This window comes from Ochotona princeps, chromosome 6, assembly GCF_030435755.1.
Source record: "Ochotona princeps isolate mOchPri1 chromosome 6, mOchPri1.hap1, whole genome shotgun sequence".
Taxonomy (NCBI): Eukaryota; Metazoa; Chordata; class Mammalia; order Lagomorpha; family Ochotonidae; genus Ochotona; species Ochotona princeps.
In genome coordinates this window covers 39,595,185-39,622,957 of record NC_080837.1, presented here as the reverse complement: position 1 = coordinate 39,622,957, position 27,773 = coordinate 39,595,185, and the positions used below count along the sequence as shown (strand labels likewise).

The window sequence follows — 27,773 nt, the reverse complement described above, 5'->3', positions numbered from 1 at the left end:
AATAATACATGCAGACAGATTATTAGCCATTTTTAAAAAAAAGGATTTAGTGTTTATTATTTTTATTGGAAAGCCAGATATACACAGAGGGGGAGACACAGGAAGATCTTCTGTCCAATGATTCACTCCCCAATGGACCGCAATGGCCAGAAATGAGAGGATCTGAAGCCAGAGCCAGTAACTTCTCCAGGTCTCCTACGCGGGTGCAGGGTTCCAAGGCTTTGGGCCATTCCTCTACTGCTTTCCCAGGCCAGAAGCAGGGAGCTGGATGGGAAGTGGAGTCACCAGGATTAGAACCAGTGCCCATATGGGATCCAGTTGCTTGCGAAACAAGGACTTAGTTGCCAGCCTATCACACCATACCTTATATTAGCCTTTTTTAAAAGTAATAGCTCTTTACTCACATTTAAGAGTTAACCCTGGATTCGTATGACCTATGTGTATTAACTTTGACATTTGGTTTTTGGCAGGTGGTTTTGGAGTGTATGCTTAAAAAAGACCTCATTTATAATAAGGTCACTCCAACATTTCACCACTGGAAGATCGATGACAAGAAGTTTGGCCTTACCTTTCAAAGTCCTGCTGATGCGAGGGCTTTTGATAGAGGCATTAGAAGAGCCTTAGAGGATATTTCTCAAGGTGATTTTCTTGACTATTTTGTTTGTATCTATAATTGAGGTGGGTTTTTTGTTTTATTTTTAAGTTTTCAGAAGGAAGTTCTTGTACTTCAATCAAGTCAGTGTTTGTGCCATACAACCAGGCTTTGAAAAACCACAATAGGTGAATGCAAAATCAGAGAACTCCTTAGTCCATTTTATGTTTGTCAAATCACAGTCTATTATTATTATTATTTTAAGTTTTATTTTACTGTTTATTAGAATGTCAGATGTACAGAGAGGAAGAGAGACAAAGATCTTCTGTCTGCTGATTTACTGCCCAAGTGGCTGCATTGGCCAGGACTGCGCCATTCCAAAGCCAGGAGCCAGGAACCTCCTGTAGGTCTTCCATGTGGGTGCAGGTTCCCAAGGCTTTGTGCTGTCCTTGACTGCTTCCCAGGCCACAAACGGAGCTGGATGGGAAGTGGGGCCGCTGGCATTAAATCCAGTGCACATAGGAGATGCTGGTGCATACAAGGCAAGGATTTTAGCTACCATTCTGTGGCCTGTATTAATAATTTAAGATTTATTTCGTTTTATTGGAAAATCAGAGAGGAGGAGAGACAGAGAGGAAGGTCTTCTATGCGATGATTGACTCCCCACATAGCGGCAGTGGCTGGCGCTGAGCCTATCCGAAGCCAGGAGCCTGGAAGCAGGAACCTCCTGCTGGTCTCCAGTGTGGGTGCAAGGTCCCAAGGTTTTAGGCTGTCCTTGAATGCTTTCCCTGGCCACAGGAAGGGAGTTGGATGAGAAACAGGCTTGCTAGGATTCGAACTGGCATCCCTATGGGATCCCAGTGCTTGTAAGGCAAGGACTTTAGCCACTAGGCTACCTTGACAAGCCCAATCTGTATTATTTTGAATAATTCACAAAAATAAGAGCCTGAAGGAATGGACACCATGAAAATTAGTGTGGAGACTTTGATGCGCAAAAGTCAGTAGTGGCAATTGGCTGTTGGTTATCAGTAGTGAATAAGACTCATTTCTTTACTTAATGAACCAAGGCTGCTAAAATCCTGGCTCTGAATACTAAGTATCGTTTCCTTAGATTATTTACAAAAATTGATACCACTGAATAGCCTAAAGAATGTGATGCTTAATTATCTAACCAGTATTTTGAGTATTTGTGAGAAATCAACATAGGGCTTACCAGAATGTAAATATCTCTTCAGTAATTAGCTGAAAATTTAACTCTAGAGTGAATTAGTCATGCTCTTTTTCTTATACAGGGGCGGGAACAAATAGTCAATATTTGACTGGTTGCCAGAAACATCAGAACAATCTATTATGGCAATAATTAGTTATTGGCTGTTAATACTAAAATCTGAGAGCAAGTGAATATTCTGGCTTTATTAACTTTTACCTGTTCTTTCTTAGGATGCCCAGCATCAAAAATTGAAGCTGAAGAAGCTGAAGATGACTTACAAGTAAGTAGTTTTGATACAAAACACCTTCTAAATATATAAACGGTTTGTAAATTATCTTGAAAAATTTCTAAAATGTTATTACTAGGTTTCTTCAGAGAATCAGAACCAATGTAGAGTATTTTTGTGTGTTAGTTGTTATGGAATTGCTTGTAAGATTGTGAAGGTTGACAAATCTCAAATGCACAGGACAGACATTCATGCTAGAAATACACACAATTGATAGTAGAATTTTGAACTGCATTTCAGGCAAATTACAGTCATTTTTTTCCTTCTAAAAACCTCCACGTGGTTGATTGGAACAGGGTGCTGCCATTATAGAGGGAGGAATCTGCTTAACTAAATAGGAACTGATTGAAGTGCTAGTGATCTCTAAAAAATTTCTTCATAGAAGCTAGACTGACTTTGACCAAACAGCTAGGCACCATAACCTACTATATAGATAAATAAAATTAACTATCTCAGACACCCCCAACTCTCTCCCCAAATTAGGGAAGGCATTTGTGTAAAAACTTCACATAGGGTTGGGCCCAGCGGAGTGGCCTAGCGGCTAAAGTCCTCGCCTTGAAAGCCCCGGGATCCCATATGGGCGGCGGTTCCTATCCCGGCAGCTCCACTTCCCATCCAGCTCTCTCTGCTTGTGGCCTGGGAAAGCAGTCAAGGACGACCCAAAGCTTTGGGACCCTGCACCCGCGTGGGAGACACAGAAGAGGTTCCTGGTTCCTGGCTTTGGATCGGCGCGCATCGGCTCGTTGCGGCTCACTTGGGGAGTGAAACATCAGATGGAAGATCTTCCTCTCTGTCTCTCCTCCTCTCTGTATATCCGGCTTTCCAATAATAATAAAAAATCTTAAAAAAAAAAAAAAACTTCACATAGGGTCCAGTGCGATATCGTAGCAGTTGAAGTCTTCTCCTTGAACGCACCAGAATCCTATATGGGCACCAGTTCTAATCTTGGCAGTTCCACTTCCCATTCAGCTCTCTGCCTGTGGCCTGGGAATACGGTCTGGGACAGCCCAAAGCCTTGGGGCCCTGCGCCCGCCTGAGAGACCTGGAGGAGGCTCCTGTCTCCTGGCTCCAGATTGGCTCAGTTCTGGCCATGGCAGCCACTTGGAGAGTGAATCAGCAGACAGAAGATCTTCTCTGTCTCTCCTCCTCTGTGTATATCTGATTTTCCAAATAAAATAAATCTTTTAAAAAAAATTTAAAATGCTCATGCCTGTTCTTGTGATTAAATTTCAGATCATTTGTACCAAGGAAGTAGAGATACATTAATTTTTATACTTAGATTTAGGAATGTATTGGGTGAAACAAGGTAAAAATTGAAGACTAAAAAACTAACAGGCAGTTGATGAAGTTGATGCAATTTACTTACATCTATTTAGTAAATGAATTTATGTATATCTGTTGAACAAAAAATATACAGCTATTGAACAAAAAAACCCACAAAATGATATAATGTTAGTTTTGTTACTCAGCCCGAAGAATGTGGTATTCTGAGACGTACATCTTTCCCTCAAATGCTTTTCTATATTTTTCACATTTGCTATAATAAATATTAGTATTCAGTGGTAAAAACAGAAGGACCCAAATTGTTAAGCTTGTTTGTTAGCATTCCAGTGTCATTGTAACCTGAAGACATAGAAAATGTTTTGTGTAGATAGTTGCTTTTTAATCCTTTTTAAGTCAGATGTAAATCTTTTATTTTAGAAAATTTAAGATAAGTAGCAGAATTTAAAGGAAGAATATAAATGTGTTATAATCCATAGTGACTTCCACACATATTATAAAATATGCCCTTCACTGTTTTTCTTCTGTGCACAGCCACACAGAGAGGTAATAGCGGTGTCTTACTATAAACCACATTTTTCATATAAAAATATGCTCTCTGGGTTTTTTAATAACTTTAAAATTTATAACAGTGTTTCCATTATGCTTTATTTTTAGTGGGTATATCCTGTTTACCCATTTTCTGCTTTATATCTGAGAATTTTATATATACATATGAATGCATTATTTTTGATGGCTTATTTTAAAATTATTTATTAAGTGAAGAAGAGATACATTAGATTCTAGACATGCATACTACAATAAAATATGTTTTTCTTGGTTAAATGTTTTCCAAGGGAAAACATTTTCAGAACTTGCCTTATGATTACTTAAAATTCCATTAATTTTCACATGTGGAAGATGTACCATTTATTAATAGCTATTTAAGTTGAAGGTCTTCTGATTTGGTTATCTTTAGTTATATCTATATATAATATATGTAAAAATAAACTTCAAAGTGTTATTGTAAGGCATGCTTATAGCAATCAGATTTTATAAAACCATTGCTCTTATATCATGGTTACTACTTTTACTGCATATGTCAAGATTTGCCAGAGTTAAAGCATAGAGGCAAAAGATAAGTCTGTCACAGAGGAAGAGAAAATAATGAATGTCATCAAGTGGAAGGATAGATTAGTAGAGAAGATTTTTGTCAACAAAGGAAACAAGAGTAAATTATTCAGGAGCAGGCAATGTGGTACAGGAAGTCAAGCAACTGACTAATATGTCCGCTGTTTGAAGGGTTTCATTTATTACCATAGATATCTGCATAGGGTTGCTTGAATGTTTTCACAACCAGGTAGCTAGACATCCTCTTGAATCAGTAACCCGTGAGGCAGAAAGCCAAGCAAAAGCTGCAATGTCTTTCATGATCTACCCTTGGAAGTCACACTTTGTTATTTCTATGACACTCTAAGAGAACAGCTTATTTGGGGGCAAGAGAGTTAACATTCCTCATACTTTAAAAAAAATTGAAACCTGACATAGAATAGCATCTTTTACAGAAGATACTTTTTTTTTTTAACATGGAAACCTATTATTAAGGTCTCCAGTGCAACTGCATATTTTTTATTTTTATGATCTACATTAAAACTAAGCAAGTACTTTCATGTTTAACAAACCAAAGACATAAATCACACCTTTTGGGAAGTATGTGTATACACTGATGGGCTGCGGACACTGGAGACACCTTACAGTGATGCACAATTGCCAAGAAGTTGAGAACAGAATACTTTTTTTTTAAAGATTTATTTATTTAGGGCCCGGCGCGATGGCATAGTGGTTAAGGTCCTAGCCTTGCATGCACCGGGATCCCATATGGGCACCAGTTCTAATCCCGGCAGCTCCACTTCCCATCCAGCTCCCTGCCTGTGGCCTGGGAAAGCAGTTGAGGACGGCCCAAAGCTTTGGGACCCTGCACCAGCGTGGGAGACCCGGAAGAGGCTCCTGGCTTCAGATCGGCTCACCTCCAGCTGTTGTGGCCGCTTGTGGAACGAATCATTGGACGGAAGATCTTTCTCTCTGTCTCTCCTCCCTGTATATCTGACTTTGTAATAAAAAAAATAGTAAAAAAAAAAAAAAAAGATTTTATTGATTTAGTTGAAAAGCAGAGTTACAGACTGGGAAGTGGGGAATGGGCAGGAGAAAAAGGTAAAAAGGGAATCCTTATTAGCTCAAATTTTGCAACAATGCCACCTGCAGTGCTGTGGGTGCAGGGCACAAGACTTTGGGCCATCCTGCACTGCCTTCCCAGGCGGAGAGGTGGATCAGAAGTGGAGTTGCCAGGACACAAACCAGCACCCCATGGGATGCTGGTGCCACCGGGCAGAGAATAGTGTGCTGTGCCACCGCACCAGCCTCTGCTTTCAGTGGCTTAACGAAAATTCTGTTACTGTGTTTAGAAAAAGCTCCCAGATTAAACACAAAAACCTCAGGAGTTAGTTAACATTCTGAGATAAAAAGTAGTTAAAGAAATCTAGCAAACAGAATAGGGGATAGTTGTGGACAAATGTAAATTGAAATGCTACTGGAAACTTACACCAAGGTGCTGATAACCATTTCATTAGATATTTGAAAATAGGAATAGTTTTCCCCCTTTTACCATGCTGTTTAAATTGGCATAATTTTATCATGATATTTTAAATAGCAAAAGAAAAAATTACTATGGTAGTATTTTTAACTTGTGTAATACTAGAATATAAGGATTTTGTGCCCAAAAGTGTATTTAAATTCTGTGATTTAATGAACAAATAACATAATTAGAACTTTCTCTTGTTGGATACAGCCCCAGTCATGTTTTTCAAATCTTTGATTAGTGGTATATAGCTATGGTAGTGGAGTTCATGGACAGAATGTTGACAGTGATCTTATTTTACTTAATTATTCATTGGAAATAGTGTATTTTTAAATGTTTCCGAACACTGTATTTTTTCTGTCTCAAAATTAGTAATAAAATAAGAGTCAAAGGGAGAAGAGAAACAGAATCATTATTGCTTCCTCTGTAGCTGTCCTCTAGTCTCACACTCCAGCAGAGCTCCATGCGGAGTCACTGTTTTGCTTTACCCTGTATCCTTTTGTCTCTACTTAAAAATGATGATAATTGTGAGAAAGAAAAAACTAAACAATCTTCTAGGAAAAATAAGTGGATAGTTATACCAGCAGCTGAGAGTAAGATAGATTTGCATTGTGCGTTAAATATTGGCATGGGTTGCTTGATATATAATACTAACAACTTTATAGATATGCTAACGGTCTTTGTACATACCATATGTTAGACGCTGCATTTGAGGAAATTTTTTTGATGTTTCCTACCATCTAACTTTTGTAGATCCCTATAACAAGCCATAAAACACTAATGGTGTTAGAATTATCTTGTAATTGACAAAACTGAGTGCCAATCAAAGTAAGACAAGGCTACTTGATCCTGGAGCAGTAACTAACATTTCTGTTTAAGGAAATTTTAAATCTTTTGCATTTTATGATTTTACTAGTTAATTCTTTTAGTAAATGTCACCAACATTTTTTGAATCTTGAAACAGTGTAGCCAATTAAGTCACTGCCTGGGAGCCAGCATCCTGTATGAGCACAGGTTCAAGTCCCAGCTACTCTACCACTGATCCAGCTCCCTGCTAATGTGACTGGGAAAAGTAACAGAAGATGGCCCTAGTATTTAGGCCTCTGCCACTATGTAGGATGCTCAGGTGAAGTTCCTGGCTCCTGGTTCCCACCTAACCCAGCCATTTGCAGGAGGAGGAATAGGTGCAAGACACTTCTCTTTATTTCTCTCTCTCCCAAGCTCCCTTTTTCTCTTTGCAGCACAGCCTTTTAATTAAATAAATCTTTTTAGGGCCAGGCGTGGTAGCCACTAAAATCCTTGCCTTGCATGTGCCAGGCTCTCATTTGGGTGCCGGTTCATGTTCTGGTGGCCCTGCTTCCATCCAGCCTTCCTGCTTGTAGCCTGGGAAACTAGTCGAGGACGGTCCAAAGCCTTGGGACCCTGCACCTGCGTGGGAGACCTGGAAGAAGCTCCTGGCTCCTGGCTTCAGATCAGCGCAGCTCTGGCCATTGTGGTCACTTGGGAAGTGAATCAGTGGATGGAAGATCTTCCTCTTTTTCTTCTTTTCTGTGTATATCTGACTCTCCAATAAAAAAAAAATATTTAAAAAGGAATAAATTTTTTTTTAAAAGAAAGTTGAAGATAAACAGAACTCTCTGATCCACTAGTTCACTCCCCAAATGCCAGTGTTGGGAGCCACTTCCTTGTGAGTATACAGGAATATGGCTGAGTCATGGCTCTGCACCCTGCCTGCCAGGAACTGCATTAGTGGGAATTGCAGATTGGGAGACACAACTTAAAAGAGCGCTGTGGTGTGGAATATAGACATCCTGAATGTTGTCTTAATCTGTAGGCCAAATGCTAAACCCTAAATTTTTTTTTTAAATGAGACAGAGTTCTTTCCATCCATGGCTTCAGTCTGCAAATGCTGACAAAGCCAAGCTAAAGTCAGGAACCCAGAATGCAATCTGTCTCCCCAAAGGGTGGCAGATACCAAGTACTTGAGCCAGCATCTATTTCCTCCTGGGGTATGCAGTAGCAGGAAAGCTAGATCAGAATCCACGTGGCTGGGACTTGAACTATGCAGTCTCATCTGGAATGCTGGTTCCCAGTGCATCAATCACTATGCCACTGCCTACTCCTTTAAGTAATTTTTCAATTAAAGAAGAGAAATTCATATAAGGATTTGAACTTTAAAATGCTACCCTACCCCTTGGGCCCAGGGACGTGGCCTAACGGCTTAAGTCCTCGCCTTAAACACGCCAGGATCCCGTATGGGCGCCAGTTCTAATCCTGGCCCACCTGCTTCCCATCCTTCTCCCTGCTTGTGGCCTTGAAAAGCAGCCGAGGATGGCGCAATGCTTTGGGACCCTGCACCCGCGTGGGAGACCTGGGAGAAGTTCCTGGCTCCTGGCTCCGGATCGACACAACACCAGCCGTTGTGCTCACTTGGGGAGTGAATCATCGGACGGAAGATCTTCCTCTCTGTCTCTCCTCCTCTCTGTATATCTGACTTTGTAATAAAAAATAAAATAAATCTTAAAAGAAATGCTACCACTTTAGTGATTATTTTAGAAATGAGCCAGCAAAATTCTGTTGTTTTTATTTAGATCTGTCTATTTCTTCTTAAATATATACAATAATGGAGAAAGTATTAGCTGTCTCATTTCTCCACTGCTTTCTCGGGCCATTAGCTGGAAGCTGGATTAGAACTGCAGCAGCTGAGACTCAAAGTAGTTCCCATATGGGATGATGCTGCCTTAGGTGGCATCTCAGCTTACTGTGCCACTGCACTGGCCCCTGTAAGTATGATATTTTAAAGACATGTCTTTAGTGACTTTCATTGTTCGAGCATATTCCTTGAGTTGATTCTTTTGGTGTATGATAGAAATCCATCTAAGTAATCATTTCCTTTAGAAGCTCAATACTGTTTTGTTCTTTCAATAAGATCATGAGCTTCTGTTATCCTCCTCCTTTCCGTCATTCCATTGTATCAGCTCAGTTCTTGGTACATAGTTTTTTCACTTGCAGAATAAGGCTAGTATTAATTTTAATTTTCCTCTAGTAACTTCTTCAGTTTGCCTAAATATAGATCACTTTGATATAGTTGAGTTTTATTATAACTAGGTATCTCTTCAACATTGGATAATAATCTCCCACTTCTAAATGGCATTCAATAAAATACCTATTTAGGAAAAAAATTTTTTTTCTAACTTTAAATATGGCTTATACATTTCATATTGGAGATCACTGTTCACGGTGATATTGGTGGCATATACTTACTGATGTGCTTATAGTTTTTAAAGTATTTTGTTTTTGTTTTAAGTATCTGTCACCTAATGAGTTGAGGAATATTCACATTGTAGGCAGCTGAAGAGGACACTTCCAGTTCTCTTGTGAAAGAGCACCTTTTCCAGCAAGATACCGTCATTACCAGTGAGCCTTACCGAAGCTCGACTGTCAGAACTTCTCCTTTTGAGGATCTCAATGCCAGAAGAGTCTACTTGCAAAGCCAAGCCAATCAGGTAAGAAGATGTTTTTTCAGTGTGTGGTGTGTGTGTGTGTATGTATATATACTTATATGTGTGTATATATGTCTCACACACACATTTGAGTGTGTGAGAGATATTAGACCATGTGTCCTGTACCAGACAAATAAGAAAGACACCTGGGAGCATATCATTTTCAGTGAATCAGATCCAGCGTAAGACAGCAGTCATCTAGACCATAAACCCTGTACTGCTGTAGTAATTGAGCTGGACTTCACGCAAAGGCGAGAATGGGAAGTATGTCACTTGTACTTTTGCTATTGAGAAGGCTTTTGGAAAGCAAAAATCTCCTTAAACATTCGTTTATAAGACATTTCTCTGATTGGAAATATTACAAAATTGCCCTTGGCACATGTATTTGTGATAAATGCACTGGATAGCTTCATACTGTTGCTTCCAGTAGCTTACCTCAAAAGCCTGTGATGCTGCAGATTAAGCTGCCACTTGGGGTGTGTGGGTCCTATAGGAAGATTGCTGAGCACTCTTCATGCTTTTATCCAAGCTCCTAAACTGATTTGGCAGGGAGGAAGCCAGTGATGACTCAAGTTGTTGTTGAGTTCCTGTCACCCCGTGAAGGCAGTTCTGGGCTCCTGGCTTTGGCCTTGCCCAGCCTCAGCAGTTGCAGACGTTTCAGGAGTGAATTAGCAGATGAAAGATCTCCTCTTTCTCTGTCATTCTCCCTTTCAAATAAAGCTGAAAGCAAAACTGGGAATGAACTCCTAACAGAAAGCTTTTCCACTGTGGCAGTTAAGCCAATGACTGCAACATCAGCATTTTAAATGTGGGTGTCAGTGAAGTCCTGACTATCCTTCTTCTAATGCACCTGGGCAGATGGCATAGCCGCTTCGGCCCTGGCACCCATGTGGAAGACCTGGAAGAAACTCCTGGTTTCTGGCTTCTGTCTGGGCCAGCCCTGGTTGTGGAGGCCATTTGGAGAATGAACCCGCAGATTAAAGATATTTCTCCTCCTTTCCCTCCCTCTCTCTCTCTCCCTGTCCCTCCCTTCCTCTATAACTTTGTCTATCTCTCAATAACAGGGAGGGGGGTTTCCATAGGGCACTCTGTATGCAATGTTCAGATGATTCCAGCAAAAAGGATTAAAAAATAAATAAATAAAACCTTGGTGATAGGAAAAAGGACCAAAAATGGTAACCTTGGTGACCTTACATAATTTACCAAATCTGTCAGACCATTCTTCGTTTTGTTTTTTTTTTTAACCAATTTTTATTTGAAAAGCAAATTTACAGAGAGAAAAAGAGACAGATCTTCTGTTTTCTGATTGACTTCTCAAATGACTGCACTGGCTGGATCTGAGCCCATCCGAAGGCAGGAGCCAGCAGCCTCTTCCAGGTCTCCCATGCAGGTGCAGGGTCCCAAGGCTTTGTGCCATTGATTGCTTTCCCAGGCCACACAAACAGTGAGCTGGGTCGAGAGTGGAGCAGCTAGGATATGAACCGTCACCCATATGGAATCCCAGGAGTTCAAGGCAAGGATTTATAGTCACTGAGCCATGGCGTTAGACCCTTTGTTTTTTTGTTTGTTTGTTTGTTTTTAAGAATTATTTGTTTTTATTGGAATGGCAGATTTACAGAGAGAATGAATAATATTTAAAATGTTACATGGATGAGAATTTAAATAAAGTCAATACCATCAGCCTCCCTGTCAGATTCTGTACCCCTAGTTGGAACCAATGACAGATCAAAAATATTCAGGGACTAAAATATGTCTTCATTAGTTATGTGAAGTCTTTTTATCATTACTCCTTAGATATTACAGTCTAACAACTATTTACATAATATTTTCACTGTATTAGATAGTAAAAGTCTGTAGACATGATTGTACAGATGCTCTTTAACTTGAGCTATAAGCCTGGCTTGCCAAATAACATAGATAAGGCTAGCTTGTCTTAATTTTTCAGAATAGTTTTATTAACCTATTCTGAGTCAAAGTACTGTAACACAAAGCTTATTATCAAATATTAAGTATTTGATGAACTGATTGAATGGTTATGTGGGTACAGATAGGCATTTTGTAGGCTGCAAAATGTGACTGCAGAACTGACCAGAGAAGCAATAGAAAAAAAAAACTGACAACACAGTGCCCTGGTGGTGTGTTTGTCATTGTTTCTGATAGTAGGATAGGAGCTGACTGCAGCTCACTGCCACAAGCCCAGTCATAGGCCAAAATCAGTCTAATTTCTACTAAATGTGTATTATTTTCAAGCTGTTGTAGAGAAAAGCAGCCGTTAGGACAGGGACTAATGGACCGTCTCCATGTGAAGGATGGGAAGGTGTGCATAAGCCGTGCAAGTACAGTGCTGCTTTGTTTCAGGCACTCGAGCTGCTTGAATGTTGATGTCTCGGGCCCTTGGCACCATTCCCTTTCAAATGCCAAGTGATGCTTACGTCACATCTGTTTCTAATGTGTTCTGAAATCTCTTATTACCATACTTCTTTCTCAATTTGTTATTTTTTACTATCAATTTCAAGTTATTTCTGAAAAGTCTTTATTTCTCAGTTGTGAAGGTTATTTTGCTTATTTTTTTATTTCTAGGTTTTAATTTTCTTTTATCAACTTGAATGATGTAATACCATTTTATTTTAGATTCCTGCATTTCTGTTAAGAAGTTATGGCTTTATTTTTGTTTTGTTTTGCTATGCCTAGACACAATGTTACGTATCTTGATGAAAATTGAGTTTTATAGATTTCTCATCCATTATTTCTTTAAATTTTGTCATTGAATATATACGCGCATTTACAAATCATTACCCAATGAGGGAAATTAAAATTAGGATGGTAGTTAGAATTGTTTTTGGAAGACTATATATAGAATAAGAAGGATGTCTAAGAACAGTCGCTGCAGATCACTGAATAATGTGAATAGGGAGTTAAAGTATAGTCACATGGGTATGAGAGCCAGGGAGGGAGTGTCTCAGAAGCTAGGGAGAGGAGAGTTTATGGTAGGTGAAGGGATAGCAGGTTAATATCTTGTAGTAAAGCACTTGACTAAAATTTGAATTCATTTCTGTGAAGGTATTTCATAACCTTACCAATATGACAGAACAGTGTTTTACTGGAGCCTCTCTAGAGGCTTGATTATATAGGCCTTCCTCAGAGAGTAGATGGAGCTGGGCAAGGCAGGGTTAAGGACCAAATATGTTCACAAGGTAGCAGCAGTGAAGAAGTTAATGATTCACAACACAGAAAAATTGATAATGCAGAGACACATTAGAGATGATCAAAGACACAGGTAGAGAAATTGCCTGATAAGAGGGAGAACTGCATTATGCTGCAAGATGGAAGGGAGGTTTAGGTAAAGCTGTAGATTTGTCCCAAAGGTAGAAACATCAGGGAAATTCAGATTTGACCAGTTAGCGTTACACATGTTTTGTTTTGTTTTTTTGGTAAGCCTAAACTTTGCTTTATTTTTGTTCTAAAGATTTAAGAAAGGAGATGGGTGATAGAGAAAAGAAAAAGTTTGTAGATCATCAAAGGAGCTTTCTTCCAGCAACTGTCAGCACAACTGTACCATAGCAAATAGAAGTGCTTTGAAATATCAAGCTAGTCACAGATGGTTAAAGGCTCCAGGCTCCCTGCAGCTTTCCAGTGGTTGAGCTCCCTTGTCTGCAAATACAGAATGCTCCAGAACCTGAGGCCTTTTGAGCACTGACATGATACCAAAAATGGAAAATTGCACACTGGAAAGACATGATGACCAGTCACAGTCAAAACACAGCTGCACTAAAAATACTGTATACAATTGCCTTCTGGCTATTTGTATAAAAGATGTGTATGAAACATAAGTGAATTTCATGTTAGGGCTTGACTCCAGCCTGTAAGGCAGTGTTATTATGTATATGTGAATACTTCAAACTCTTCTGAAAGATCAAAAACTTCTGGTCCCAAGCATTTTGGTAAGGGATACTCTAACTGTATTTCAATAAATGTTTTCATTACGGTTTGTTTGTGGTGAGTACTGGTTAAGTGCTTTACTTATACAGCTCATTTTAACCCTCATAATAACTACTGTGACAGCCTGCTTCATTTTAGTGATAGGAATTATGTATAGCTTGTTGGTATGGTACAGTTTATTGAGATTGTATAAGAAAGTAAAGAAAATACTAAAATTGATCTATGGTAAAACATTATAAGCTGGTTTTAATTTTAGCAAAAGAGTTATAATAATAAAAATGAAAAGTACTTTGGATACTTTCTGTAGTGTTTGGGGCTATCCGAGCAGCCCACGAAGAATTGTATTTTCTCAAAGGAGTTGAATATGGAGATACCAAGCTTAATAATTTAAAATAGAGCGTGTGTTCCATCATCTTTGTGGAGGAGAGCGTGAGGATCCATTCAGCCTGAGCTAGGTCGCTTGACTGCTGTATTTGAGCAAGGAGAGAATGTAAATATAACACAAAAGTTGTTATTGGACTGTTATTTCTTATTCTAGCCTCTGGGAATGTATTTGACGCACTATTGTTTGAGAGAACTGTAAACTTAAAATTAAAAGATCTTTGGAATGATGGTAGAAAAGATCTGATCTCTTCTCCGAAAATGGCACTGTTAGTATTGATGGGGTAGCCAAAGAATATAGAAATCCGTTAGAAAATATATAATGGTACGAAATAGTGCCAAAGGACTGCAGAGGACTAAGTGGATACTAAGTGCCAGATAGGTATTAGTCTTGTAATTAGGGATATGGGCTCTGGAGGTGGAACATCTTAATTTAAATTCAAACTTCATAACTACCCTTGAGGTCTTGGACAAATTATTTAACCCTTTTGCATTTTAGTAACCATACCTGTGTTTTAGAATATCAGTATCTACCTTCTTATATTGCCGCGGTTGAATGTGATTTATAAATCACTTGGGGAAAATGCTCTGTTAGATTTTAAAAATGCAGTACTTCTCATCTCTTATGAATACTACTACTTCTCTCCAAGATTGGTGGGATGAAAAAAAAGTATGTTTGTCTCTTTTGTCTTGCTGTAACAGAATGCCAGGGCCTGGGTTATTAGGAAGATAAATTTATTTTTCATGGTTCCATCTGAAGATAGGGAAGTTCATTATCAAGGTGCTGCTATCTTTTAAGGACCTTCCTCCTGTCATATAGCATGGGGGAAGATGAGGTGGGAGAGGAAGGAGGCCACACACTCTTATTTGGAGCCCACTGCTTTGAAAATAGTATTAATCCATTCCTGGGGGCATGGCCTAATACTCTGTAAATGTCACACCTTTCAACATTGCTGCATTGGGACTAAGAGTACAGCATGGGGACTTTGGAGAACACATTGATACCATAAAAGTTGTATGAATTTATGTAACTAGAAGCTTAACCATATGTTTACTAATCTTGAAGTAGATGAACTTCTCAGTTTAATAGGAATTAAGGGCCCAGCACAGTAGCCTAGTGGCTAAAGTCCTCATCTTGCATGCGCCAGGATCCCATTTGGGTGTCGGTTCTAATCCCAGCAGCCCCACTTCCCATCCACCTCCCTGCTTGTGGCCTGGGAAAGCAGTTGAGTATGGCCTAAAGCCTTGGGACCCTGCACCCATGTGGGTGACCTGGAAGAGGATCCCAGCTCCTGGCTTCAGATCCGTTCAGCTCCAGCTGTGGCAGCCATTTGAGAAGTGAATCAATGGACGGAAGATCTTTCTCTTTTGTCTCTTCTCCTCTCTGTATATCTGACTTTCCAATAAAAATAAATAAAGTTTTAAAAAATATTTAGGAATTAAAATGAGTTGGGTTTTTTAACCATTATAGTGGACATTAGAGGTTTCTTAACGGGAGTAAAGAACATATGTATTCAGCACAGAACTGTTAAAGATTGTATCATTTGGCTATTTGGATGTGACCCAAAATAATTCAAAATAAATTTGCCATTGCACAGAACCAGATTCTTACCTTGTAGATTTTTTTCAGGATATTAAACCTAAAATCAGGCTTCAGAGATTCAAATATTTGAGCTTAAGAAAGTAATATGTGGGGCCCAATACGATAGCCTAGGAGCTGAATTCTTGCCTTGCATGCACCAGGATCCCATACAGGTAGGGGTTCTAATCCCAGCAGCTCCACTTGCCATCCAGCTTCTTACTTGTAGCCTGGGAGGGTAGCCAAGGATGGCCCAAAGCCTTGGGACTCTGCACCCATGTGGGAGATCCAGAAGAGGCTCTGGGCTCCTGGCTTCAATTTAGCTCAGCTCCGACTGTTGTGACCACTTGGGGAGTGAACCAGTGAACAAAAGATCTTTCTCTCAGTATCTTCTCTCTATATCTGCCTTTCCAATAAAAATAAGCAGAAAATGAAACTCCATGTAAATCATCATGGGGACCTTAGTATTAATAATAGCTTGTTTTGTACATTTTCTAAAATGTCTTTTCCACATTCTTTATTTATCATCACAAAAACTGCCTTAGGGAGTATAAATACTCAGTAATTATGTGCTTGACGTGTAAGTACATTGAAGTAGGGTTGCTGGATGATAGATCCTTTTCTGCAACAGAGGAACTGCCCTGCCGGACAAGTTAACCTGCCAGTTTTATGAATGCTGCCAGGAGACATAAGACTGCTGGGTCAGAAACAAAAGTTTGTTACTTGTCATGCAGTATATGGCATGAACTTCATGCTCCTCCAAGCCCTGTGAGGATGGTGCTCAGGAAGATGCATACAGTGGGTTTCTGTCACAGCACCAGGACCCTGAGTCTAGAGAAGAAACTCTTTTTCTAATAGGCGGTGACCCTGCCTGAATTGCTGTGGGAGGAGATACTGTCTTTAATATACGTGGTACTTGGGCGCCTGCACAGCACAGTTGCTCAGTTGGCTAATCTCTGCATGCAAGCACCGACATCCCACGCGGGTTTAATAAGTGGAAAAAGTCTACCTTGTCCATTTGTCTTTTCAATTAAGGATCGTGTGAGAGGACAGTTGTTTATAGACTCTTGCTTAACTCAGGCAGTTTTCAGAACGTATTTGTAGCCTTTTTCTGAGAAGTTGAAATTAAGGTGATAAGTGAGAAAGTGAATGCTTTCATGTTTAAATACATCTCAGGAATATGATTTGAATTATTTTAGTCTATTTAAAAAAAAACTTCGTTTTTCCGTAATGCTCTTTGTCTTTTAACTGGGCCAAACATTTAGTTCATTCTGTTCATTTCAGTTCTCGTTTTCTTCATGAAGCTTCCCTGAATCATTTGTTCATCGTGCTCTCTGTTAATTTCTGAATTCATAGTAGTCCCCCTATAAACATAGAAAAATATTCACGATGTACATGCAGCACAGAAGGCAAATCATAACACAAAGGTTCTGTGGCAAAATCTCACATTTATGAATATGTCTTGTGACAGTTACATGAAAGAATGAGGTCTAAAAGGGATGGGAAGTTTTACTACATGTGCTTCTATACTGTTTGAAAATTGTGCTGTGTGCAGAATCTTTTTTTAATTTTCAGGGCAGGAATTTTATTAAGTAGAGCAGTGAAATTTTGCTAACAGTGTTCTAGGGAACTATTGAATAACAAGATGAATTAAATATTGATAATTCTTTTTTCCTTAAGATTTATTTTTATTAGAAAGTCAGATATACAGAGAGGGGGAAGAGAAAGCGGAAGATCTTCCATCTGTTAATTCACTGTCCAAGTCCATGGATCTATCACCTCTTTTTATGTGTTAGTGGGTAGATATTTGTGTCGTCTCTAATTTGGGGGAATTGTATGTTACTGATTCATTCTAAATGTTAAAAGATGTATTAAAAAATAGTGAAGGTAAGGTGTCTAGATTTTTAATTGAAACCACTTACCAATCAGATATAAAGTTTTAGAGTGTACATTATATATATGGCTTACATAAAGGTGAGAAGTTAATTTGTCAGTTAAGTAGAAATTGTTTGTGTTTTAGATGACATTTGGTCAGCCAGGCCTAGACATTCAGAGTCGAAGTATGGAATATGTGCAGCGGCAAATATCCAAGGAATGTGGAAATCTAAAGCCCCCAAATAGGGTAAGTAATAAGCAATACAATAAATTAGCATAGTTAAAATTTTTTCATTCTCTCTAATCCTCCTTATTTGTCCTGTGTAAATTTGCCATATATGCACCTGTGCATCCTGTTACTTGAAACTCTATCCGTACTTCCTGTGTGAGTCGGAAAGATTGCCATATTGTATTTTCAAGAGAGAGGACCAGCGGAAGTTGTACATTGTTAGCTTAGTGGACTGTGCCCATCACTGCACCTTTCGCCCAGACCTTCTTTCAGCCTCAGTTCCAAATGTCTAAGGAATAGTAGTTTGCCCCAACCTGATACAGAAGTTCACTTGTAGACTAGTCACCATGTACAGGGACAAGAACTAGAGACAGATACAAATTTGACTACTTAGAAACATACCTTTTTAGGTTATGGGAAGGATCGACAGATTTAATTTTATTCGTTGTTTCAAAAAGCCACTCTACTCAAGAGTTAAAGGGGAGAGGGTAAGCCAGTGGTTCAGGAGGAGATGGAAGATAACAGACTTGGAGACAGATGTGTATTTAGGTTATTTTTCATCCCTGCAGCCAAGGTGTGAACCTGTATGGCCATATATTATTTTTGCTGGGTGACTGAAACAAAAATTTTCTTTCCAACCATTTTGGTTGCTAGAAGTCAAAGATCAAGTTGTCAAGTTTAGTTTCTGAAGCCTTTCCCTTGACTTACAGATAACCACTTTTCTCATGGCATCTCAGTTGTTCTTTCGACTGCACACACACACACCCCTTGGCTCTCTCTTCTTATGCCCCCGTTTCCTCTTCTGGCAAGGACTCCAGCCAGATTGGTTTAAGGAGCCTCATTTTAACTTACTTAGTCACCTCTTTAAGTGACGATAGACCCATTTCAACAAAAGCTTTCAGATCCACATTTTTTCTCCTCCGTCTCACTCAGGTGTGAATGAGACTCAAAGTATGATTCTTCCTGGTGTAAATTCTCCATTCGTGTTCCTGTGAAATCAGATTTAAACTTGCCACTTCTAAATACAGTGGTAGGAAATAAAAAGTATACGTACTTCATTCAGTTCCAGAAGTGGCAAATTGATATGAAGAAAGATGTCATGGGTTCCAGGCATATTCAAACATGGCAAGGAAATGCCATCAAATGTTTAAGATGACAATAGCCCTCTGATTTGATGCTTCGTTCTCTGGGTGGCCTGCCGTCTGCCTGTGGTCTGCCGTAAAGCGAAAGTGATGGTATCACCCTCGAGGCCCTGGATTTCTCCAATATAACTCACTGAATCTGGGAAGCTGGCCCCACACTCTGGAAATAAGAAGACAGCCGTTTATTCAGAGTCATTCTTACGTTTTCTACATAAGGCTGTAGAATTCTGGAGCTCTAATAGCCTGTATTCATTATTTCCTGCCTTGTAGTGCCATGTTGAAAGCATTTTATAGTGTGTGGTTATCTAATCATCCATACCTTTGTTGTTCTCTGCAAAACACACATTCTCATTTCTTAAAATGAGACTCTGTTGTTATCAAATACTGGCAAGGATGTTAGGGAAAATGTGCCCTAATCCACTGTTGGTTGGATTGCAAACTGTTGCAACCATTGTGGAAGACAGTATGGAGATTAGTCAGATATCTGAAAATAGATCTACCTTGTAACGTACCCATCCCATTCCTGGAAATTTATCCAAATGAAATGAAATCAGTATACAGGAGAGTTTTCTGTGTCACCATATTTATAACAACTGAGTTCACAAAAGCTAAGATACGGAATCAACCTAGATCCCTGTCAACTTAGAACTAGAGAAAGAAAATGTGATGTGTATACAGTGTAGAATGATACTCAGGCATTTTTTTTAAAAGAATGAAATCTTCTGTCTACAACTAAATGCATGTGTTTGGAAACCATTATGCTTAGTGAAATCAGCCAATCCCCAAAAGACAAAATCTTTTCCTTGATTCTGTGGTAACTTACTTGTTATCACAAAATACAAAAATGTAATATAGGTATGAGAGTGACATCTTGGGATTTGGTTATTGCTTACAGCCTTTTTTCTGTACTTTTGAAGAGTATTGTAAGTTGTGTATTTTTTTCCTACTTGGTATTTGTTTATATCATTACCTAATGAAGTATTAAGCCTGTGATTGCAAAGTGAAATAAAAACATGACATAGTAAAAAGTTAGGGGGAAAATACGGGAATAGTGGGTGGGGAATGGAGGGGAAAGTAGGAGGGATCACCACGCTTCTAAAATCTCTCTCTTTTGAATTTATTGTAAGCAACGGGGAGAACTAGCTACATCTTAAGCACTTGCTTAGGAATCTGCCCTGCCAAATATCCATGCTAAATATCCATTATCACTACTGGAAACACAATATAGACAAGTTGTTTGTGAGTTAATAGCAAGAATTGCCTTTCCTGTAGTATCCAATAACGTACTGTATTATTTCCATCTGAAGCCTCATCAGAAGCACCTTTAAACAGTGACCTCTTGGATGCTGTTTCCAACACATGTTGCAGAACTCTTGAACCTCTGCCTATTGCTCAGTTCCAAACGTACATTTCTGGATATTATAGTTACATCTCACTTCCTGGAACCAATAGGATGTATAGATAGTTTTATTTTAATGAGTTGGCTCACAGAGTAGAGGAGGTACAAATCTAAAAATCTTCAGGACAGGCTGACAAACTGGGGATCAAGGGAAGAGCTGCAGTCTGAATCCAGAGGCAGTCTACTGCAGAATTGCTTCCTGTAGGAAAGAACAATCTTTGTTCTATTGGGACCTTCAGCTAATTAGATAAGGTCCACCAACATCATGGAATATTGCTGCCCTCCATTCATCATCTTTCAATTGAAATGTTGATCTCATCCAAAAAAATCACATCTCGGATTGAACTTTGTAGAAGCCATCTGGGCACTGACTCCACCAAGATGGAATGCAATCTTGCCATCATAGTCCTTACAGCAGCTCATATCTCCTTCCTTTTTAGGTGCCCTTGAAGTCAATCAGACACGTCAGCTTTCAAGATGAAGATGAGATTGTTAGAATAAATCCTCGAGATATCTTAATACGTCGCTATGCAGATTACAGACATCCCGACATGTGGAAAAATGACTTGGAGAGAGACGATACTGACTCCAATATTCACTTTTCTAAACCAGAGAATAAGAAATCAGACTATCTGTACTCTTGCGGGGATGAGACTAAGTTAAGTTCACTCAAAGACTCCGTGGTATTTAAGACACAGCCTTCCTCATTAAAAGTTAAGAAATCAAAACGAAGAAAAGAGGATGGTGAACGTTCTCGCTGCGTATACTGCCAGGAAAGGTTTAATCATGAAGAAAATAGCAGAGGAAAATGTCAGGATGCTCCAGATCCTATTAAACGATGTATCTATCAAGTTAGTTGCATGCTCTGTGCAGAGAGCATGTTGTATCATTGTATGTCAGACTCAGAGGGAGATTTTACTGATCCCTGTTCATGTGACACTAGCGATGACAAGTTCTGCTTACGGTGGCTAGCCCTGGTAGCTTTGTCTTTCATTGTACCTTGTATGTGCTGCTACGTCCCTCTGAGAATGTGCCATCGCTGTGGTGAGGCATGTGGGTGCTGTGGTGGGAAGCATAAAGCTGCTGGATGAAGTAATCCAGTGCCAGAATGAGCTTACAATCTTTGTTTCCAGGGATTAGCTAACTTGGATTTGTGGAAGCTTTTGGCAAGCAGTATGGAATCTTGCCTGGTATCATGTGGGCCACATGTGGAGGAAGCAGAACTCATCCGTTCCTGGCATTTCACTAATGCTAGCCGTGCCTAACTTTTCCCTTGAGTGCATGGCATGTTTTGTTACAGGTTGTAGAGTATTTACAGAAGGAAATCGTTTCTGAGTATTGGCTATAAAAGCATAAACTATCCAACTGCAAGGGATTAATTTTGGCATTTTTGTATATTTATGCAGTAGGTGATGGGATTTCTGGGTTTGAATTCATTAGGATACAAACTAAAAAGTGCACTAGCAGGCAGTTGATTTCAACCTAAGAAAAGTTAACACTTGGGAATTATAAGAAGTAAAAACAAGTGCAACTAAATCATTTCTTAGTTGTTTTTTGAAAGCAGTTTTATGTATAAATAACAAATGTTTATATTTAACTAATGTAAGGTACGAATTATTACATATTAAACTTTCCTTCCCCTTCCTAGTTTGGAAGTAGATAACACATTTGTCTACTGTCACATTCCATATATTTTGAATATTTAACTCATCTAGTTAATAATGTTTTTATTCCATGTAAATGATTTGGTATTTCCATCCTCATTTCACTTTGGCTACAGTTTATATTGAGTTATATCTATACATTCTCAAAAACCCTTAAAAATATTCTAATAGCCTTGAGTGACCAACCCTTTTTTTTTAAGCACAGATGTAATTGTCTAATGTTCTGATGGGAATGTAACACTTATTTTTATATAAAAAAGAGACTTGAGTAAACATTATTAAAAAAAGTGAAGTTTTTTTAGTCATTTTGTTTTATATGGTATTCAACCAGCAAGTTGTTTTCTTTCAGAGCTTCATCCTTCAGAAAAATTACATATCGCATTTACAAACATTTTACAAGGCAAAAAATGTAACTGGATAGTAGACATAAAACAGTTTTGATATCTCCTTTGATTCTGCTAAAACAGCATGTTCAGCTGTGTTATTGTTTAATAATTCTCAATGCTCACTATTCACATAACTGATCATTTTGCTCAGTTATGTTTTATTTTTATTTAAATGGGCCAAAAGCAAAATTATGTTAAAATGTGTGCTAACTACCCCGGAAAGTGTTAATCCAGCATTGTGAACGAAATGTTTTGTACATATCCGTTTGTTTTGCAGGCTGTTGTCTTACTGGATGTTTAATTTGCAGCATTAGTTGGATACATGTTACAACAAACTGTTTAAATATCATGGGATCAGATTTTTTTTTTTAATATTACGTTAAAACTCTAACCAAGCAAGGGGTTCTGTAAGAACATTCCCTTAGAGGGAAAAGTTGAGAAGCGTGCCTTTTTATCAATGGCTTAACATTTCAAACGTGATAAAAATTAAAATCACACTACCATTTAAAGCTCATTTTCTATGCAGGATTTTTAATGTCATTTACGTATCATTCTTTTTTACATATCGTACTTCAGCTTGTGTTAGCTTTTTTCTTTTGCTCCAGATCAAACTGAACAATGTATATATAACACTATCTGTCTGTAAAATACTTTTTTTAAGAAAGCATTTATATTTATATGACAGCTTGAACTGACAATATTGTGTATATAGATCATCTTGAGGTATTATTTCACATTGAAAAGAAGAAAATATATTGATAACTATAGATGTTATGAAGAAGAGGTTATTTCTAGTTTTGTACTAAAAATCAATTGGATGAGCTAAGTCCAAACCATGACACCGTAGCAGCAGTTTTAAGTCTTATTTTTACTGTTTATATATTTGGATGCTGCTGCATCAGATGATCTTCATCCCTGAAGTTTTCAGCTAAACTTGGTTTTCTAGAATAGACTGTTAACTTTCAAAATTAAAATTACTTTTTACTGGTGATATGGAAATTCTGATTTTCCTTGTGAATGAGTTTTCATATTTGTAAGTGCTGAGTTTATAATTCAGGTTTGAGCAAGGTGTGAATTACTGAAGAAAATAACTTGCTGGCTATAGGAAAATGCTGTGGAAATTAACCGTGTACATACTTGTGGGAAGAACAGATTTAATCATTTTTTTCCTGTTAAGCACTAATCAGTGTAGTGCAACTCCTGGTTCTGTACTGTATTTTATATGCAACATATATGCTTTAATATTTTAATGTTTGTGCATTAATATTTTCAATTTGTTTAACCACTTTGCTGCTAAGATTTTGCCATCCCCATTTTTCTTTTTACGATTTTAAACAAGTTTCTTCATTAAAAACTACGGTGATGAAATGGTTTTTAATTCAGCTTGGGTCTTTATAAAAAACATACCCTGTTTCTGAATCAGTCTAGAAGTCTGACTAAATAATATTGTCATCTGAATCCACTAAGTGGAAAATTTCTCCCATGAGTTACAATTCCTGTGTGAAAACAAATGGATAGTATAAATCTCTGATTCTTAAAATGTGTACAGATATATTTGAGGTGTCCTGTTTTCTATAGATTTGCCAATGCCAATTGGCTTTTCCTCTAAAACTTTGTTTTTAATATGACTTTATGAGCAGATGACTCAGCAAAACTGCTTTTTAAGTGTTAGTAAATATTGAAAACAAAAAACGTAAATGGCATGACAGGATTTTGATAAACTTGTTCAGAATTGATCATTCATCATTGATACTAATGACTTGAAATGAGATGCACAGTGTGGAGCCTCAGCGCCCCCTGCTGGGTGATTTCCAGACCAGGACATGAGATGGCCATAGGGATCTGGAGAGTTCATGGCCACTAGCAACAGGGATGTCTAAATGGTGGCCACCTCCTGGTGGGAAACCAGGAGTAAGAAGTATCTCGAACAACTGTAAGATTCTTTTCCCTAATGCGTCTTGTTGGTCACAAGAGATTTTAAGCACTTTTTTCTTACATATTCTGTTTAAAAATATTTATTGATATTGGGAACTGCTAGTCAAAGTTAGTAGATAAGCTGAGGCATTTTTTGAACCAGTTCCTTTTACTTGTAAAAGCCATACCAAAACGGTATTCTTATTTTTCCTCCCATTACCAGTCAGGGAGAATTTGAAATAGAATAAGACAATAACAACAACAAACCCTAGTCATTTCATCATGACAATTACAGAGAATGTGTGTGTATGTTTCTGAGATGGTGGCTGGGCAGGGCTTTATATTTAAAGGGAAAAACTTGAAACTACCTACTTTCATTGGTTATTCAGCAGTGCCTAAAATGAACTTTTAAAGTAAAATAAATGCACTTTCAATTCATGTATGTAGTGCCATCTGGTATTTTAGGTAAGTCTTGGTTTCTTTCTTTCTCCTCTTCCTCCCTTCCTGAATGGCACACGATGTTTCTTCTTGTCCATGAGGTCTACAGAGTGCGGGAAGCAGGTATTTTCCTTCACATAGGCAAGAGAAAGGATTTTAAGGATGTTTCTCTAGGAAGTTTACTAAACATCTTGTCTTTACCCTTGAAAATGTATGTTGAAGACTGGGTTTTTAATAACCCAAAGATGCATTAAACAAGTGTGACAACATTTTTCTACATGAACCCTTGAAAATTTTTGTTACTGAAAAACATATTCTTCACTAAATATTACTCTCATTCTTGATTTGACCTCCATGATCACCTTTCTAAATATGAGGGAAAGCACTAGAAACTTGCACTACTGTTGCACTTAAAATTAGTTCCGTAAATCACAATAGCACTGTTAAGGTGCTTTGTGATTACTCCGATAATAATAAAAAAAAAAATTAACAAAACACAACCAGAGGTGATTTATGTAAACCAAAAAAAGGGCTTTAAGGTATTAAGATACTGTTTGCCTAGCAGCCAGGTGGTTATAAAATTTTCATGTGCTTTGGTACACTGATAAATGTTAGTCATTGTTCCTGAAAGCTTCTTTAATGGCATAAGTTGTTAACTTTAACTTTTTTCAAAGATAACCTAGTTGAAAAGCCTTTGTATTAAAGATACACATAGATTTTTGTGAACTTTTCCAGTGTGTAGTCTCACTTGCTTTCTATTCTTGACCTCAAAAGTGCCTCACTTGTATATTATTTCCATTAAAAGCTTGACTGAATTCTTTCTAAAAAGTAATGAAAAATGGTTTTAACTCATGTCATAATGTATCTCCTCATATATAGTTGAGTAGTTTAATAGTTTTGAGTATATAATGTAAATATGCATATATAAGTTTGTAACCTTTTTTGTTACATCATATCCATGTAATTGGACATATCAGATGATATCATAAGAATTTGTTTTAATGGTTTTTCCCCTCTTTGGAATTACCTAATTAAATCTATCATGAAATATAAAAGGACTTCTTTTACTCTTTTAGAGCATATCAAATTATCATATGAAATAATGATAAAGAGAAAACAGTGGTAAAAAAAAGTTTTCATTCTGTGAAGGTATTTTTTAAAAAACTGGAAGTTCACTCATAGTCCATCTTAATGAGTAATTTGATGGTATCCAGGTTTTTTCTAGTCTGTTGCACAATACACTTATTGATTTAGGAACATACTGCAGCTAAATCTCGATTGACTGCCTTGAATGTTATGTGGCAATTGTTTAACCCAGAACTGCAACTAGGTTTTTGTGTGTATGTGATAGACATTTTCACTTAATGAAAAATAACTGTACTATTTTCTAAAATAATAATTTAAAAAGTTATTAGGTAGTGCTCTACGTTTTTAAAAAAGTGGTATATCTTAATACAAGAATGTGTTTTGATTATTACATTACAGATGTACTTATTTGAAAAATCAAGAACGAAGTATAGTCTCATGTGCTTAATGACAGGTTTTCAGAAATTTGCTCCATCGTCTCCCTATCAAAGTAGAACCTGCAAGTAAGTGGATTGTTTTTACATTAGAAAAAATGAAATTAGGTTCTGGGAACCATCCGTTCTTAAAAAAACATGAGCATAGATAGTACAAAAGCCAGGGTCAGTTCCTTTAAAATGAACGGCTTAAAGATCTGCAGTTTCAGAGAGATTTTATTTCAAATGGTGATTCATAGAATGCATTCAGAATAAAAACTTTAACAAAGTCATTGTTGAAATGTTTTGTCATTATTTGTTACGTGATTTATTCTATGTGTTTTCCGTTTTCATCCTCAGATAAACCTATGACATAATCATTATCTCTTCTTACTGAGAAGGGGATACAGGCTTCAAAAGGTTACATCAGTATTCCCACAATCATGAGAGACAGCAGAACCCGAGGCAGATGAGCTCTGAAGCCCAGGCGTGGCGGCCCAGTGCGGGTTTGTGTTTCTGTTAGAGCAGTTACATATTTGCTTCATAGAGTAACCATATTGTTCTATTAAAATGAAATCCTGATTATTGTTTTAAGCTGAAATAATGTAATTAGACAACGGGTTATTTGGTTCCCACTCTTTGATTGAAGGTTCACTCTTCATCCATTTCATATTCTCTTATACTCTTTCCACAGTATGTATGGAGAGATCGTTAAAATTGTGAGTAAAAATTATAGAAATACTTAAAGATGTGTGCATTGTGAGCAGGTTCAATGGGAAACAGCGTGTGAGACTGTTCATTTGGCCAGGTCGGTGATGTGTCCCCTAAGGGATGTTTTTTTTTTTCATTAAGTCACCCTTGTTTCCTGTGTTTCCCCTTGAGGCAGTAGGAAAAACTCAAAGAATCTTTGGTATGCTGTGCTCTTTCCCTGTGCCCTTCAAATGGGGAACCCACAATGCCTGTCCTTGGAACTGAGTGGGCTTTATCAGAGCTACTGCAAGTGTTTGAATCACAAAGGTAGTGCTGTTCCCTTTTCCGCCAAAATGATGAGTGTCACCTCTGGGAGGTGAAACCTTAATTAAAGGCTTGCTTTGGTTTTTTTTAATCACTTACTGTGTTGCCAAATTACAAGATTTCAGTGTAAATGTGTGGGAATTTTATTTCTTTTTAAAATGTATTGTGACACAGATCATGCAGTTTTCACTTGTCAAAGATAAATCTTTTGAGTGTGCCCTCCATGTTTTCCTCCAATTTCCCATTATAGGATTGATGTCTCTTCAGCTCTTCCAAATCTGTGAGTGGAAGAATTCATGGAGAAGGGATTTTCAACAGTATGTTGCTCATGTTTTGTTATCTCCTACAGAGATGATTTTTCATGTTCTCTCCAAGAAAGGCTGGCAAGCTTAATTTTGTGCCTTTAATTGGGCATGTCCTAACATTTGAGGAAACACAGTTGTATCATTGAGATGAGATCTCATTGTGGTCTTGATTTGCATAAACCTGATTGTTGATATTGAGCATTTTTTCATGTACCTATTAGACATTTCTATGTCTTCCTTTATATCTACTGCTCATGGGTTTTATTTTTTCAGAGATTATTCATGTATTTGAAAGAGTTTCGAGAGAGAGGAAAAAGTGATTTCCATTAGCTGGTTCACTTCCCAGATAACTGCACTGGGGTGCCAGAGGCCCAGAAACTTGGGCCATCTGCTGCTGCTTTCCCCAGGCCTTCAACCCTGATCTGAGGTCGAGCCACTGGACACCAGTTCTCACCCATATGTAACGGGGGCATCGCAAGCCGTGTCTACCAGCTATGCTAGTCTACTGCTCCTGTTTTAATTA

At 38.0% G+C, this 27,773-nt stretch overlaps 1 protein-coding gene across 1 annotated transcript in view; it reads left to right on the top strand.

The window, feature by feature from the left end:
- SPRED1 (sprouty related EVH1 domain containing 1) overlaps positions 1 to 25,487 on the top strand; it is a 96,739-nt gene extending 71,252 nt beyond the window's left edge. Inside the window, exons 3-7 of the mRNA XM_058666095.1 lie at positions 471 to 639; positions 2,033 to 2,086; positions 9,335 to 9,489; positions 17,406 to 17,507; positions 20,471 to 25,487. Coding sequence (XP_058522078.1) covers positions 471 to 639; positions 2,033 to 2,086; positions 9,335 to 9,489; positions 17,406 to 17,507; positions 20,471 to 21,121 — 1,131 coding nt within the window. The 3' untranslated portion in view covers positions 21,122 to 25,487. The remainder of the gene's footprint in view (positions 1 to 470; positions 640 to 2,032; positions 2,087 to 9,334; positions 9,490 to 17,405; positions 17,508 to 20,470) is intronic.
- The last annotated feature ends 2,286 nt before the right edge of the window (positions 25,488 to 27,773 follow it).